The sequence below is a fragment of the Eptesicus fuscus genome, chromosome 10 (assembly GCF_027574615.1).
Source record: "Eptesicus fuscus isolate TK198812 chromosome 10, DD_ASM_mEF_20220401, whole genome shotgun sequence".
In the NCBI taxonomy this organism is placed as follows: domain Eukaryota; kingdom Metazoa; phylum Chordata; class Mammalia; order Chiroptera; family Vespertilionidae; genus Eptesicus; species Eptesicus fuscus.
Window position 1 is genome coordinate 72,149,840 of NC_072482.1, and position 13,116 is coordinate 72,162,955.

At 44.7% G+C, this 13,116-nt stretch overlaps 1 protein-coding gene across 2 annotated transcripts; it reads right to left on the bottom strand.

Moving 5' to 3' along the window:
• Nucleotides 1–828: 828 nt before the first annotated feature.
• ABRACL (ABRA C-terminal like) lies at nt 829–12,877 on the bottom strand. Of its 2 annotated transcripts, none has more exons than XM_008161906.3 (3): nt 12,811–12,877; nt 7,673–7,739; nt 829–1,399 (listed from the first exon to the last, which is right to left on the bottom strand). In XM_008161906.3, the coding sequence occupies exons 2-3, from the start codon at nt 7,731–7,733 to the stop codon at nt 1,215–1,217; spliced, it is 246 nt and encodes an 81-aa protein (XP_008160128.1). In that variant the 5' UTR covers nt 7,734–7,739; nt 12,811–12,877; the 3' UTR covers nt 829–1,214. The 2 variants fall into 2 exon arrangements, with proteins under 2 accessions (XP_008160128.1, XP_054577998.1); XM_054722023.1 differs by lacking the exon at nt 12,811–12,877 and adding an exon at nt 9,036–9,118.
• Between the last annotated feature and the right edge of the window lie 239 nt (nt 12,878–13,116).

The window sequence follows — 13,116 nt, forward strand, 5'->3', positions numbered from 1 at the left end:
GGAATCTAAAGGGAAATCTTTGCATTATCACCACCCCCATGAGATTCTTGGGCAATGTTTTAGCTGGCTTGTCTGACTGCATCTTGACTCTCTACAATCCACCCTAGTTACCAGTGTCAGCCCTAGTTACCAGTGTCAGAGCGACCTGCACTGAACATCATTGTCGTCGTGGAACTTCCCTGCTCCAATTTCTGTTCAGACTCTTCTCCCCGATTCCCAGGTTCCACCTCAATTACCCAATCTGAATCACCCCTCTCCCTAATATTCCCATCAAACTGATGGCCTCTGACCTTCCACAAGATCATGCCTTGCTAATTTGTGTCCCTCTGTCTTACCTTGAGTCATCACCCTCACCAGTCTCATTTTCCCCCTCTGGATAATCAACTCTGATCATGTGAATTCTGCCTCCTCTATGATACCTTTGCCAACTGTCATGCTTTCTCTGATTTTACCCTCCTTGAGATTCTATATCACTTTCAATCCTGTACTACAGGCTGCAACATGCAATTATAGACAATCCTGCATTGTGTCTGGTGGGTCTAACTAATCCAATTAGAAAGTCAAGTTTTTAGTGCCCATGTTTTGGTGTGTCCCCTAACTCAATGATAAGCATACAACAGGCATCAAAATCAGTATATTTTTCATAGGACCCAATCATAACATTAACCACCCCTACTTTTTAATTTTTAAACTATTCTGTAGTTTTAAGAGAATTTTTCTTCAAATTAAGATAACTTTCATTGCAGTTACCTACTCTTGATGCAAAAACTCGATTCTGAGAGGCACATAAATCTTCAATGACAAAATAAGACAATAAAGCACTTTTAAGATAGTAACATGTGTTTATTACATAAACATTAAAATATTCCTTGTGGGAGCTGGTCTTTAGTTTGCTTCTTGCTTTCACAGAATATCAATTATCTATGGAAATTGTCTAAGAATGATTTATGAAACACTCTCACACGCCCACCACAAAAGCCTCAATGCCTACATTTTTCAACCAGATTCCTGAGAAAAATAATCAGTTTTGTTTATTTTACAGTGTAATACATAAATTTTCTTTCAAATATGAAAAGGATGGACTTCTAAAAATGAGTCTCCTTTTGTTTACAAAGTTCTATAAAAATACATTAAGTATGCTCATGTTTTTCCTCTGACTTGAAAATATTCCAGTTTACCAGAAAATAACAATGAACAATGATATGCAAACCACATTAATCTTGCAGCAATATAATGTCAACATCATCGTGAACACCTTGCAAAAGTAGCTCTCCCGGGTATGTAACAATCTTCCTTCGTTTTGCAGCTTTGAGCGTTCCTACCAATGCTTCAAAGAGGTTGGCACATTTGTCATCTCGGAAGAGGACCCCAAATTTCACACTTAACTTCCCATCAGCATCTAGTTTGAAAAAATACAATGTTAGTCAATGCAAAATAATCAGTTTTGTTTATTTTACAGTGTAATACATAAATAGCCTTAGTCTTAGCCTTAGTCTGAGCCTTAGTCTGTTTCTTGTCCCTATGTATGGAAGAATTACATAATCTTTAATACACATCTAGCTATAGGTTAACCAAAATTACAATTTAACACTGAACAGTCATAAATTCAGTGTAACCTCTTGCCAGGTCCAAAAAGTGATGAAAGAAATACATGTTGCACACCTCTTAGCCTTAGTATCCTCTGGAAAAAGACTGGAAGAAAACCAAGCAACATTTGCAAAAGGTGAATGTGTTACAGTGCTACTACTATGGACCAATTTCTCTCTCTAAATTTTGATGTGTTTAATTGTGTTAGTTGTTGAATCAATAAAAATAACAAAGAGTCAGAAGCAATGCTTCTCTCGGTGTGTTATAAATGTACTCAGAAACCCCAGGGAGAGAGTGATGACCTTAAAAATGAAAAAATCTGTATTTACCGAGATCCCTAGATTATCTAGATTGGAGACCAGATCTTAATACAGATGTTAAAAATTAAGGTATAGCCCTGACTGGTTTGGCTCAGTGGATGGAGTGTTGGCCTGCGGACTAAAGATTCACGGGTTTGATTCCGGTCAAGGACACATGCCTGGGTTGCGGGCTCGATCCCCCCTGTAGGGGGCGTGCAGGAGGAAGCCGATCAATGATTCTCTCTTATCACTGATGTTTCTATCTCTCTCCCTCTCCCTTCCTCTCTGAAATATATATATATATGTTTAAATTAAGGTATATACTAAAAAAGAAATGAGTTACCAAGCCGTAAAAAGACACAGAGGAGCCTTAAACACATATTACAAAGTGAAAGAAGGTAATGTGTTTAATTTTTAAACTATTCTGTAGTTTTAAGAGAACTTTTCTTCAAATTAAGATAACTTTCATTGCAGTTACCTACTCTTGATGCAAAAACTCGATTCTGAATGATTCCAACTATAGAACATTCTAGAAAAGGAAAAACTATGAAAAAAAGACAAAACTAAGTAAAATGATCAGTGGTTTTCATGAGTTGGGGAGGGGAGAGATGAACAGGCTAGGCTTCCCAATACATGCTTTCAGTTTGCCTGTCTTTCTTCCTGCTGCCTAAGAGACCCACAAGGGCTGAGATGGAATTTCGTTTATTTTCACATCTCCAGCACTTAAGCACAAAAGCAGCACTCAAGAAATATTTGTTGAATGAAAGAATTTAAATCTCCAGATAATCTTTATCCACTTAATTTTTTTCTACTGGATGGAAAATGAGAATAGAATTTTATTTTTAAAGAAACAGATAAAACTAAATCAATTTCCAGCTTCAGCTAATATATCATATTTAGATTAATCTATATCATAATTTAGATCCATCAAAATTATTCCACAACTTAAATAATTTACCATAGCATGTCAGTAGATAACACATCTCCAATTCATAAGTCATCCATTACCAGAAACAGGAAAGTCAAGAAGGCCTGGTGAAACTGCAATCTTCAAAGTATTTTCATCCTTATAGAAGTTATGATAATCACCTTGTTGTCTTCTAGTTTGTAAAGCTGCTAATTTTAAAGTGTGGGCTCAGTTTATCCTTGCAGAACAGTAACACTGCTAGGGATATAGAGCCTCGACTTTTACACTCGATCTTAGCCAAAAGGCTGAGAAGCGATAGAGGTTAGACTTTCAAACTATTTTTTTATTATTATCTTTTTTGGTTAATCCTCACCTGAGGATATTTTTCTATTAATTTTTAGAGAGAGTGGAAGGGAGGGGGAGAGACAGAGAGAGAGAGAAACATTGATATGAGAGAGACACATCAATTGTTTGCCTCCCATACAAACCCTGACCAGGGCCGGGGATCGAGCCTGCAACCAAGGTTGACCAGAATCGAACCCAAGACCCTGTGAGCCAAACCGGCTAGGGCTAGACCTTTAAATGCGATGAATCTGACCAATTAACACTCAGCTGACACGCAGAAAGATCTAAGAGAAAAAAGAATGCTATGCATCTTTGGAAATACATCTTTAATACCTTTAACCAACCAAACAATAGTACTACTCTACTCCCTAGAGCAGTGGTTCTCAACCTTCCTAATGCCGCGACCCTTTAATACAGCTCCTCATGTTGTGGTGACCCCCAACCATAAAATTATTTTCGTTGCTAATTCATAACTGTAATTTTGCTACTGTTATGAATCGTAATGTAAATATCTGTGTTTTCCAATGGTCTTAGGCGAACCTGCTAGCAGTTCTCAACCTGTAGGTCGCGACCCACAGGTTGAGAACCGCTGCTGTAGAGCCTAAGTAGCAACGAAAATAATTTTATGGTTGGGGGTCACCACAACATGAGGAACTGTATTAAAGGGTTGCGGCATTAGAAAGGTTGAGAACCACTGCCCTAGAGTAACATGACCTCACAGAGCTCCGGAGAAACTGGGAATGTAGGAAGGAGGACCACAGGTAGAGGGATCATGGTTGAAAAGAAGACTCACCAAACTTCCACCAAGTGGGTATGATGAAGTGGGTGGGAGAAAAATGGGGTTAGGAAAGATTATTCATTGGTTTGATTGAGGAAGTAAATTAATGGCAACCTCCGCTGTCTCCTCCTGTTCTCCACAAACATTCCAAATGCAGCTCATGCATTTCCTCCGGAACTGACCTGTCCTACACTCCAGCGTCTTACCTAATAGCCAAGGATTCATTGAGTGCCCCCAACTACTAGTTTTCAAGAATCTTTTTCTCTGAGACCATACTAAATTGGATGACAGCACTTCACAGCTTAGCAAACCATTTTTCCTGATAATTAGCTCATGCCTTTTTAATCTATTTTTCTCAACTAAGTAGTAAGATCTTTGAGGGCAGGAACACACTTTACCTAACACAGTGCTTGCATGTGCAGATTTCCAACAAATAGTAACTGACCATATGATTAAACTCAGTTGTTGAGCCCACACTAACTTTTATATGCCTAGTTTATTTTTTCTTGGTATATTTCAGTGATGATGACCCTGGCCAGAGCTTCTGCTCGTACCAGGTTTAATGAAGAAATAAAATGACTAGAGAAGACCAAAAAGGGAAGGTAACAGAAAGAACAATGGCCCCCCAAAGACATCCATGTCCTAATCCCCAGAACCCATGAATATATTATTGGTATATTACAAGGTACAGAAAATTTTGTAGATGTGATTAAGGACCCTGAAGTGGGGAGATTATCTGGAACTATTTGGGTGAGCCCAATGTAATCAATCACAAGTATCCTTTAAAAGTGGAAGAGGGAGCCCTGGCCAGTGTGGCTCAGTTGGTTGGAGCATCATCGCATACACCAAAAGGTTGCTGGTTTGATTCCCAGCCAGGGTACATACTCAGGTTTTGGGTTCAGTTCGGTTCAGTCAGGGCACACACGGGAGGTAACCTATCAATGTTTCTCTCACAAGGATGATTTCTCTCTCTCTCTCTCTCTCTCTCTCTCTCTCTCTCTCTCTCTCTCTCTCTCTTCTTCTCTCTAAAATCAATTAAAAATACATATCTTTGGGTGAGGATTTTTTTAAAAATTGGAGAGGCAGAAGATGAAATCAGAATGCCAGCTTTGAAGATGGAGAAATAGGGCCATGAGCCAAGAATGCAAAAAAAGACTAGAAAACAGATTCAGATTCTCTAGGACCTTCATAAAGGAATGCACCCTGCCAACACCTTGATTTTAATCCAGGGAGACCCTTATCACACTGCTACGGTTTAAATGTTTGTGTCCCCCTCCCCCCTCCAAACTTGTAAGTTCCGAATTGCTAAAGATCTGATATTAGCAGATGGTGCTTTGGAAAATGCTAAAGTCATGAGGGTGTAAGGATTTAAAGTCATGAATCATAAAGATTAATGCCTTATAAAAGAGGCTGCAAAGAGAGCCAAGCCCCATCCACCATGTGAGGATAAAAAGAAGAAATCTGTGACCTGGAAGAGGACTTAACCCAACCATGCTGGTACCCTGATCTTGGACTTCTAGCCTCCAGAACTATAAGCAATACAGTTCTGCTCTTTATAAGCTGGTCTGTGGTATTTTGTAATAGCAGCACCAATGAACTAAGATAGATTCCTAAACTACTTTACTCTTAAGATATTAAAAGCATTGTTTCACATCACTAAGTTTGTAGTAATGTTATGGCAACAATAGAAAACTAATACAGGGGACGTTTGATATGAATGGCTTAATGGAATTTTCAATGTATGTCTTGTTATTTCACACTAGAGGCCCAATGCACAAAAATTCATGCAAGAGTAGGCCTTCCTTCCCCCAGCTGCTGGCACCGGCTTCCCTCCAGTACCCGGGACGCGGGCTGGCTTCCCTTGGGCCACCCACAGGCACCTCATTCCCAGCTGGCTTCCCTCCGGCCCCAGCTTCATCAGGAAGGACGTCCAGAATGATATCCAGAAGATGCCCGGTCTAATTAGCATATTACCCTTTTATTATTATAGATGATTTGTGATTCATAAGCAGATAGAGCTGTATGAAGAATTAAACTATAATGATAAAACAACTCTTATGAGGTAATTTAAAACCATTTTTCACTAATATAATTTTATAACTTTGAGTTCTATTATCCTAGTTATTGCAGAATATGTCTATTGCTCTTATGTTTTCAAAACATTCCCCTAATCTTTCGTGTCTTACCTGAGATATACCAATACCCAAAGGTACAAGCACAATAGTTACTGTCATTTCGCCTTGGGAAAAGGACACTAATACTACCAATTTTACATATCACTAATTTCATGGTAGTTTTTATATGCTGCTGAAGAAAAAGCTGACTTAAAAGAAAAATGCCTAAAGGTTGGTTTAGTTATCTATTATATAATACCCTAACATGCACATAGACCGAACGGCGGAACAACCAATCAACCGGTCAATATGACGTGCGCTGACCACCAGGGGGCGTGCGCAGAACATGGTGGGTGTTGGCAGCAGGTGGCAGAGTGCAGAACATGGCGGGCATAGGGATGGTGGAGCATGTGAGCGGGGACGCCAGACCAAGGCGGGGCGCCGGTCACTGTCATTGGGGTGAGCCTCTGGTGTTTACTGAAAATTCTTTGCTCCTGCGCGCCACAGTCCCGCCGGGTACTCACACCTGCTGCTGGCGCTGGCCCCACTCGCACCTGCTGCTGGTGTCCAGCGCCAGCCCCAATCACTCGGCGCCATCAGTGGGTACAAGCGGTGGCTGCCAGCCCAGATCGCCCCTCAGGGCTGCTCCACCTCCCCCTGCTCCTGAGGGGTGATCAGGGCAGCAGCTGCCTCTCGCACCCGCTGCTGGTTACAGCCCTACTCGCACCCACTGCCCGTGCCAGCCCTGCTCGCACCCATAGCTGGCACCAGAGCCACTGCTCGCACCCACTGCCGGTGCCCAGTGCTGTCCCAATTGCTCTGGTGCAAGTGGCGGCTGCCAACCCCGATTGCCCCTGAGGGCTTCTCTACCTCCCCCTGCTCCTGAGGGGCCATCGGGGCTCACACCTGCTGACAGTGCCGGCCCCGCTCACACCTGCTGCTGACTCCAGCCCCAATTGCTCTACGCCATCAGCAGGTGCAAGCCGGGCCGGCGCCATCAATGCATGGGAGCAGCAGTGGCAGGAGCGGGGCTGCTGGCAGACAGGGGACCAGGGGCTGCAGTGGGAGGGGCTGGGTGGGGGCATGGAGGATGGGCAGAGACCTGCCCTGTGCCCACCGCAGCCACTCCACTCACAGTTCCTTTCAAGGTGCACGAATTTGTGCACTGGGCCCCTAGTATGTACATAAATATCTAATTATATAAAACTTAAGAACTTGGAGAAAATAAAGAAAATTTAATATAATTTCAATCTTAGTCCCTAGACACTTGGAAGTTTTAAAAATGCTGGCAAGATAAAGCAGGAAATAAATTTTAGTAGTGTGACATAAAAATTTGAATATGATTCAATTACCAGATTTCAATGCAGCCAGATTAAAGAGGCGCAGCAATTTTCATTCCATTCAAAGGATAATGAAATATCTCAACCATTCTTTGCATCAGGATCCCATTACCCCACTAGCTTTGTGTCTCCACATATTACTTCATGGCTGAGGGCACCTGTCACCTGTGACTGAGGGAAGGGCTGTCATAGCTGTGTCCTGAGGCCTGGTGACTCCTTCCTAGGTTTCTACCAAAAATGCTGGTCCTACTGGCTCGGAAACAAACTCAATAGAAATATTGTATCTGTGTTATAATACTTACTTTTTGAACCCAAACGGTGAATTTCCTCCACTAAGAGGTTAACCTCGTGTTCCACATTCATTGCTGCCTGAGGGAGAAAACAAAAAGTCTATATTACTGCCATTTCTACATTCCATTAAGCACTTCTTGCCAAATCCAAGGGCCCTTTTGTTTTATGTAGCAATTGTCAGTATTAATTTACCATGCTCCTCTTCCTAAAACTACTTGTGTAATGTACATGGCACTAGAGTACTTCCATTTTCCCTCCATCTGCATAACTTCCCTCTGGGCTGATCCCACTCTTAGTCTACACATTCTGTTGGGAAGAATGCAGCCATTTTCCTTGCACCCACTCTTAATTCTAAGTCCATCCTCTTCATGGTGTGCCTGCAGGCCATCAAAAATACAAAGGTGAGTTCATTGGTTGATCTCTTCCGTGGACACAGACAATAGGGTGGTGAAGGTTTGGGGGGGAGGGGCTGGGAGAGGTCAATGGGGGAAAAGAGGGATATATGTAATACTTTCAACAATAAAGATTTTAAAAATAATAAATACAAAGGTGAGTGACACAAGGACCTGCTCTCAGGGCAACTAACCCTCCAGAAAGGAAGAAAGGCCTGGAATGCACAGCAGTGTGACTGTACACCTTGACTGATGGGTCCAAGGCATTATGGGAGCACAAAGAAGGAAGCCACAGGCTTCATGGAGGTCACTGGGGTGGTGTAGGCCAGGTAGACAGTTGGGAAAGGGTGTTCAATGCATGGGAAAGAGCATGTACAAAAGCATAGAAAAAAGGGAAAAGGGCAGGCCCTAAGTTAGGAGCTGGAGATACCAAAATAACTGTACACACTGCCTCCCCTCTGGGAGCCTGCAGTCTAGTGGGGAAGGAAGATTGATACAAGGCAATTTTAATAATGTCAGGTCAGTGCAACAATGACTCCTGGGTCACACACAGGGACATGTCCTTCCCTGGACAGTGCACAGTATACCTGACTACAATAAAGTAGTGGTGAAGACCATTCATCTTCAGATAACGGGAGCTACTAACTTATTTTGGCCTACTAGGTCCTCCACAGGCTGGGTTCCGCCCACCATTCCAGCTTCCTCTACTCAACCCTCTTGAACTCTAGCTACAGCTACATGGGGCTTCTTTTTGTCCTTCAAATGTCCCTCAATCTCTCACATCCAACCTTCCCATATACTTGTTCCTTCAACCTAGACTATGATTATTCGTTCTTCTTTCTTGGGCTAACTCCCACACATTCAGTCCAGCTTAGATATAACTTCCTCCGAAGCCTTCCATGAAGCCTGGAGTAGGAGAGTTCCCCCACTGAGTGTCCCCAAAGCATTGTCCACCCTCATCGTTTCATTTGATTGGAATTACCGATTTCTTAGCTTTCACCGCAAGGTAGTGAGCTCTTCTAGGCAGGGATCTGACTGTAATGCTGTCTGCTTGATTGTCTGGCACCAAGAGCACAGGTTCAATAAATATTGGTCTCATGGACTGAAAGAAATAGCAAAGGCTTGAGAGAGGAAGGAACTACAACTATGGGCTTGTCACCATAAAGCTGCTGATCTAAGTGGAGAATAGAGAGGAGCTCTCGGAGGAAGAGCACTCAGAGACAGAAACGGAAAAGGAAAGGGGCCTGGCAAACAGCTAGCGTGAGAGGAGAGAAATACCAGCAAGAAGAGGGGAAAGCAGATTGAGGTGGAGGAGAGAACCCTGACCGCGTTGGGTCAAAGAAGTAAAAGAAGAAGAGTTTCCATAAGAAGGCAGTAATCTACAGTGAAACGGACAACAGGAGGGTCAGAAAGTATGCATCAATCATCAGTCTGTTTTCCAATCCTAAATTCTCCAAATCAAATAAGGGACTAAAAAGGTGGGGTGAATGGTTTACTTTGGGGTGACAATTTGGAAAAAAACATTATCCAGACAGATTGTAACTAATTCCTGGTAGCTTTTTAAAACAAGAATGACTTCTAGGTTTAGACTATACTGATTGGGACCTCAGATTTTCCATCAGCTAATAATTAAAGGTACAACTGCCATCTGCTACATTACATGTAAGAATATTACAATTTAAGAAGCTTGTATTGCAATAAAATGCAACATTATAGGTTCATGCATTTACATAAAACTATAAAAATTATAGCATCCAAAAGCAGAAACTTTGTGTTGGTGAATTTTGTCTATAACATTATATACTCAATTCAAGATATAGTTTAAGAGAGATACTCATAAGCTGAAATACACTGAAAGACATACCATGAGAATTATGGTAGAAAAAACACATCCCTGTAAATGTCAGCATGGCAGACAGCTGCTGTTTTTACCTGCCCAGCACCCATTCCCCATGTTGGCACCATTAGTCTAATTTTTGTTTGGATCAAGTCTTTCCTAACTCTAAACTCATGTATCTTGGATAGAGCCTCACCCTAAACTCCAGGAATGGTTCAGAACCAGGATAATTGATTGAGGGCATAGGTAGGTGATTTCATCCCGAACAATGAGGTACTGTCCCACTGGGTTCTAAGATGTAAGTTTACAGCCCCTGATGTAAACAGCTACCATTGGGAAGAATCTGACAGGAACAAAGCTGGCACAAAGAAAAGTCCAACCACATAACAATGATTGAGCCAGTACAGGGCCCTGGACTTTCCAGTTACATAAACCAATCAACTTTCCTGGTTTTGCTTGTGTTTTTGAATGAGTTTCTGTCACTTGCATTCTAAAGACTCTTGACCCATAAAGTTAGCCTAGAGAAAAACTACCACTATTTTTTTTTTAATTAAAGCTCCTTTTATGTACCTATGCGAATAGTTTTGTTTTATGTTGCTCTATCAGATGAGATGGATAGATGTAATAGAAAGGCAGATTTGGGAGCCATATAAGAAAAAATTTCTCTAACAATCAAAACTGCCTAACAATGAATAAAGGTGACACCCTGTTCTCGAAAGCATTAACCTTTTGCACTCGGATGTCGAGTGTGACTCGACACGGTTAGCATCGGTAGCAGCTCTACTGCCGTGCTTTGTAAAATCTGGGGTGTTTAAAAAATTAAATCCCGAGTAGAATAAAGGAATAGAGAAAAAAGCAAGCGAGTGCAAAGGGTTAATGCAGAAGTAGTGTGGATCTGTGAGGGTTGTTGAGAAAATTAGCCCACATTGGTTAGAAGGGAGAGTGAAATGTCCAAGGGGATTATGGTCCTAATTCTCAGATTTCTGTGATCTCCTCCCGTTCTGAAAATTTCTCTAACACCATTCTCCACTCCTTCCACCTACCACTAGCCACACACTTCAGACAAAGCTCTCCTTTGATAATGAGGCTCAAAATGGAAATCCCTCTATTATGTATAGTGTGAATACCTGCACCGTGTTAAACAGATGTATGCTCATCCAATTTCAAGAAGGGAAGGCAACCGGCATTTCTTTATAATTAATGACATATGAGGCTCCTTACCTGTTAATTCAGGTAATCCTAAGAGCCTTGCTGAGTATTTATTATTTATCCTCATTTTACGAAGGATGAAACTGGCTGTTGCCCCTGGGAGTGTGGGTGGGGGGTAGTGCGGGGGACGCTAGCACAATTAAATGCTGTTCCTCATCCTCTCCCATCTCCCCCTCCTTTTGTTCCTCTTTTTCTTTGCCAGTTATTATGCAAAGTGCAGCAAATGCAATAGGGTTGCATTTGTATGAAATATTACAAACTGAGTATTCGCTAAGGCGGGAACACTTACGGAGCAAGAAGGGCTCCCTGCCCAGACCCCTCCAGGTAGGAAAGTAACAGGCCCAGGAACTACTGCTAGCAAACACAACTTGGCATGATTTATTTATTTTACTATTTAGCGGGGACAATGGGGGAGAAATACCCATTGTTACACAATCCTTGGAAGGCCCACGGCATGTTATCAGGCTTGAGACTGGAGTAAGCAGCAAGATCAAAAACAATGAGAGGCCAGAAGCGGGCAAGTCCAGAGGGAAGAAAGAGCTCCTCAATGGGCCCGGAGGCGGGGGAAGGGAGAGAGAAGGAGGAGGGAAAAGGGGGGTGGGGGCGAGTGATGAAGGGAAGGCGGTGGCAGATGCTAGGCGGCCCTCTAATTGTGACAGGATGTAATTGGGCAGCGTGCGTGGGAGTCACAAAGAAAGCGGAATGTCAGAGGATTCGGCCTAGGATAAAATGCTCTACCAGTAACACACATCTACGGAGGGACCCTTTATAAATCTTTTCTTTTTTTAAGTTTGGAGGCACTACCTGGGCATTTTCTAATGTTGAAGGACTACAGCCTCCGGGGGATCAGGAGCCCACTCCACGTGCTAGGGCCCCTTTTCCAGCCTTCCCAAGCCATCCCAGACCAGCAGCTGGTGCGGGCCAGAGGGTGGCTGGGTTCCTTCCCGCCAGCTCCCGGGCGCGCACACTCCTTATTTGGTCATCTGGGCTCCAAGTTTGGGAGCCGGCCCGGAAGGTGTCCCCAGACCCTGTCCCCAGAGGCCGTCCCACGATCACCACCGCACTGGTGCAGAGCTGGGGAACGCGGGGCTCGACCCCCCGCTCCGGGGCAGCACCGCGGGCTCGGGGGCGGCCTCCCCGGGAAGGGCCGCGTCCCGGAAGCCTTTGTCTCCGCGCTCCCCGAGCCCCGAGCGCCCCAGCGCGCCGCCAGACCGAGCGCCCACGCCGGGCACGGAAAACGGACCTGCTCCGCTCCACAAACCCCTAGTGTCCCCTCACTACGCCCCCAACCCACCCCCTCATCCCACATACAAGCAGGAGAGCCCAGAGCCGCACCACCGCCCGCTCCGCAGAACCCGCTGCCAGGAGGCCATCAAATTGCTCGTGGGTATCTCGCCCCGCACCCCCATCCCTCCCCGTCCCTGCTCTGCAGGTCGGGCTCCCCACACGCCGCACCGCAGCCGGACTCCCCGTGCGCCCCCGGCCCGCTGAGCCGAATGCGTAAGTCTGCGGAGAGGTGGGGGCGTGGGGCGCGTCCACCCCGCCCCCGGCTCCAACTCAGCCCAATTCCGGGAGCCACATCCACGCGCCTCGGCCTCCCCCGCGCCCTGGCTCTCCACCCGCAGCCCACGATTCCCCTGCTGCTTGGCCTCCACCGGAGGCCGGGTGCACCCCTGATACCTGGCCACCTCTTCCCAGCGGACTCGCTCACCTCTCCGCCTCCTTTGCTGGTCGGTGGGAACCCTGGTGCAGCGTGCGCGGGGGCGGGTTATCCGATGAAACGCTCCGAGGAGGAAGAGGCTGAGGTAGGAAGTGACTGAGGCACCGAGACGGCTGGCGCGCCGGGGAGGGGAGGAGGAAGAGGAGGAAACGGGGTGGTAAGAGTTTCTGCGCTCAGGAAGTGGGCCGCCCACACTCCCAGGGACAAGCCTATGAGGAAGAAACTCGGGAGTGGAGACGCCCGACCAGGGGACCGGTTCCAGACAAAGTGGGAAAGGGACCCAGATCTTCACCTTTT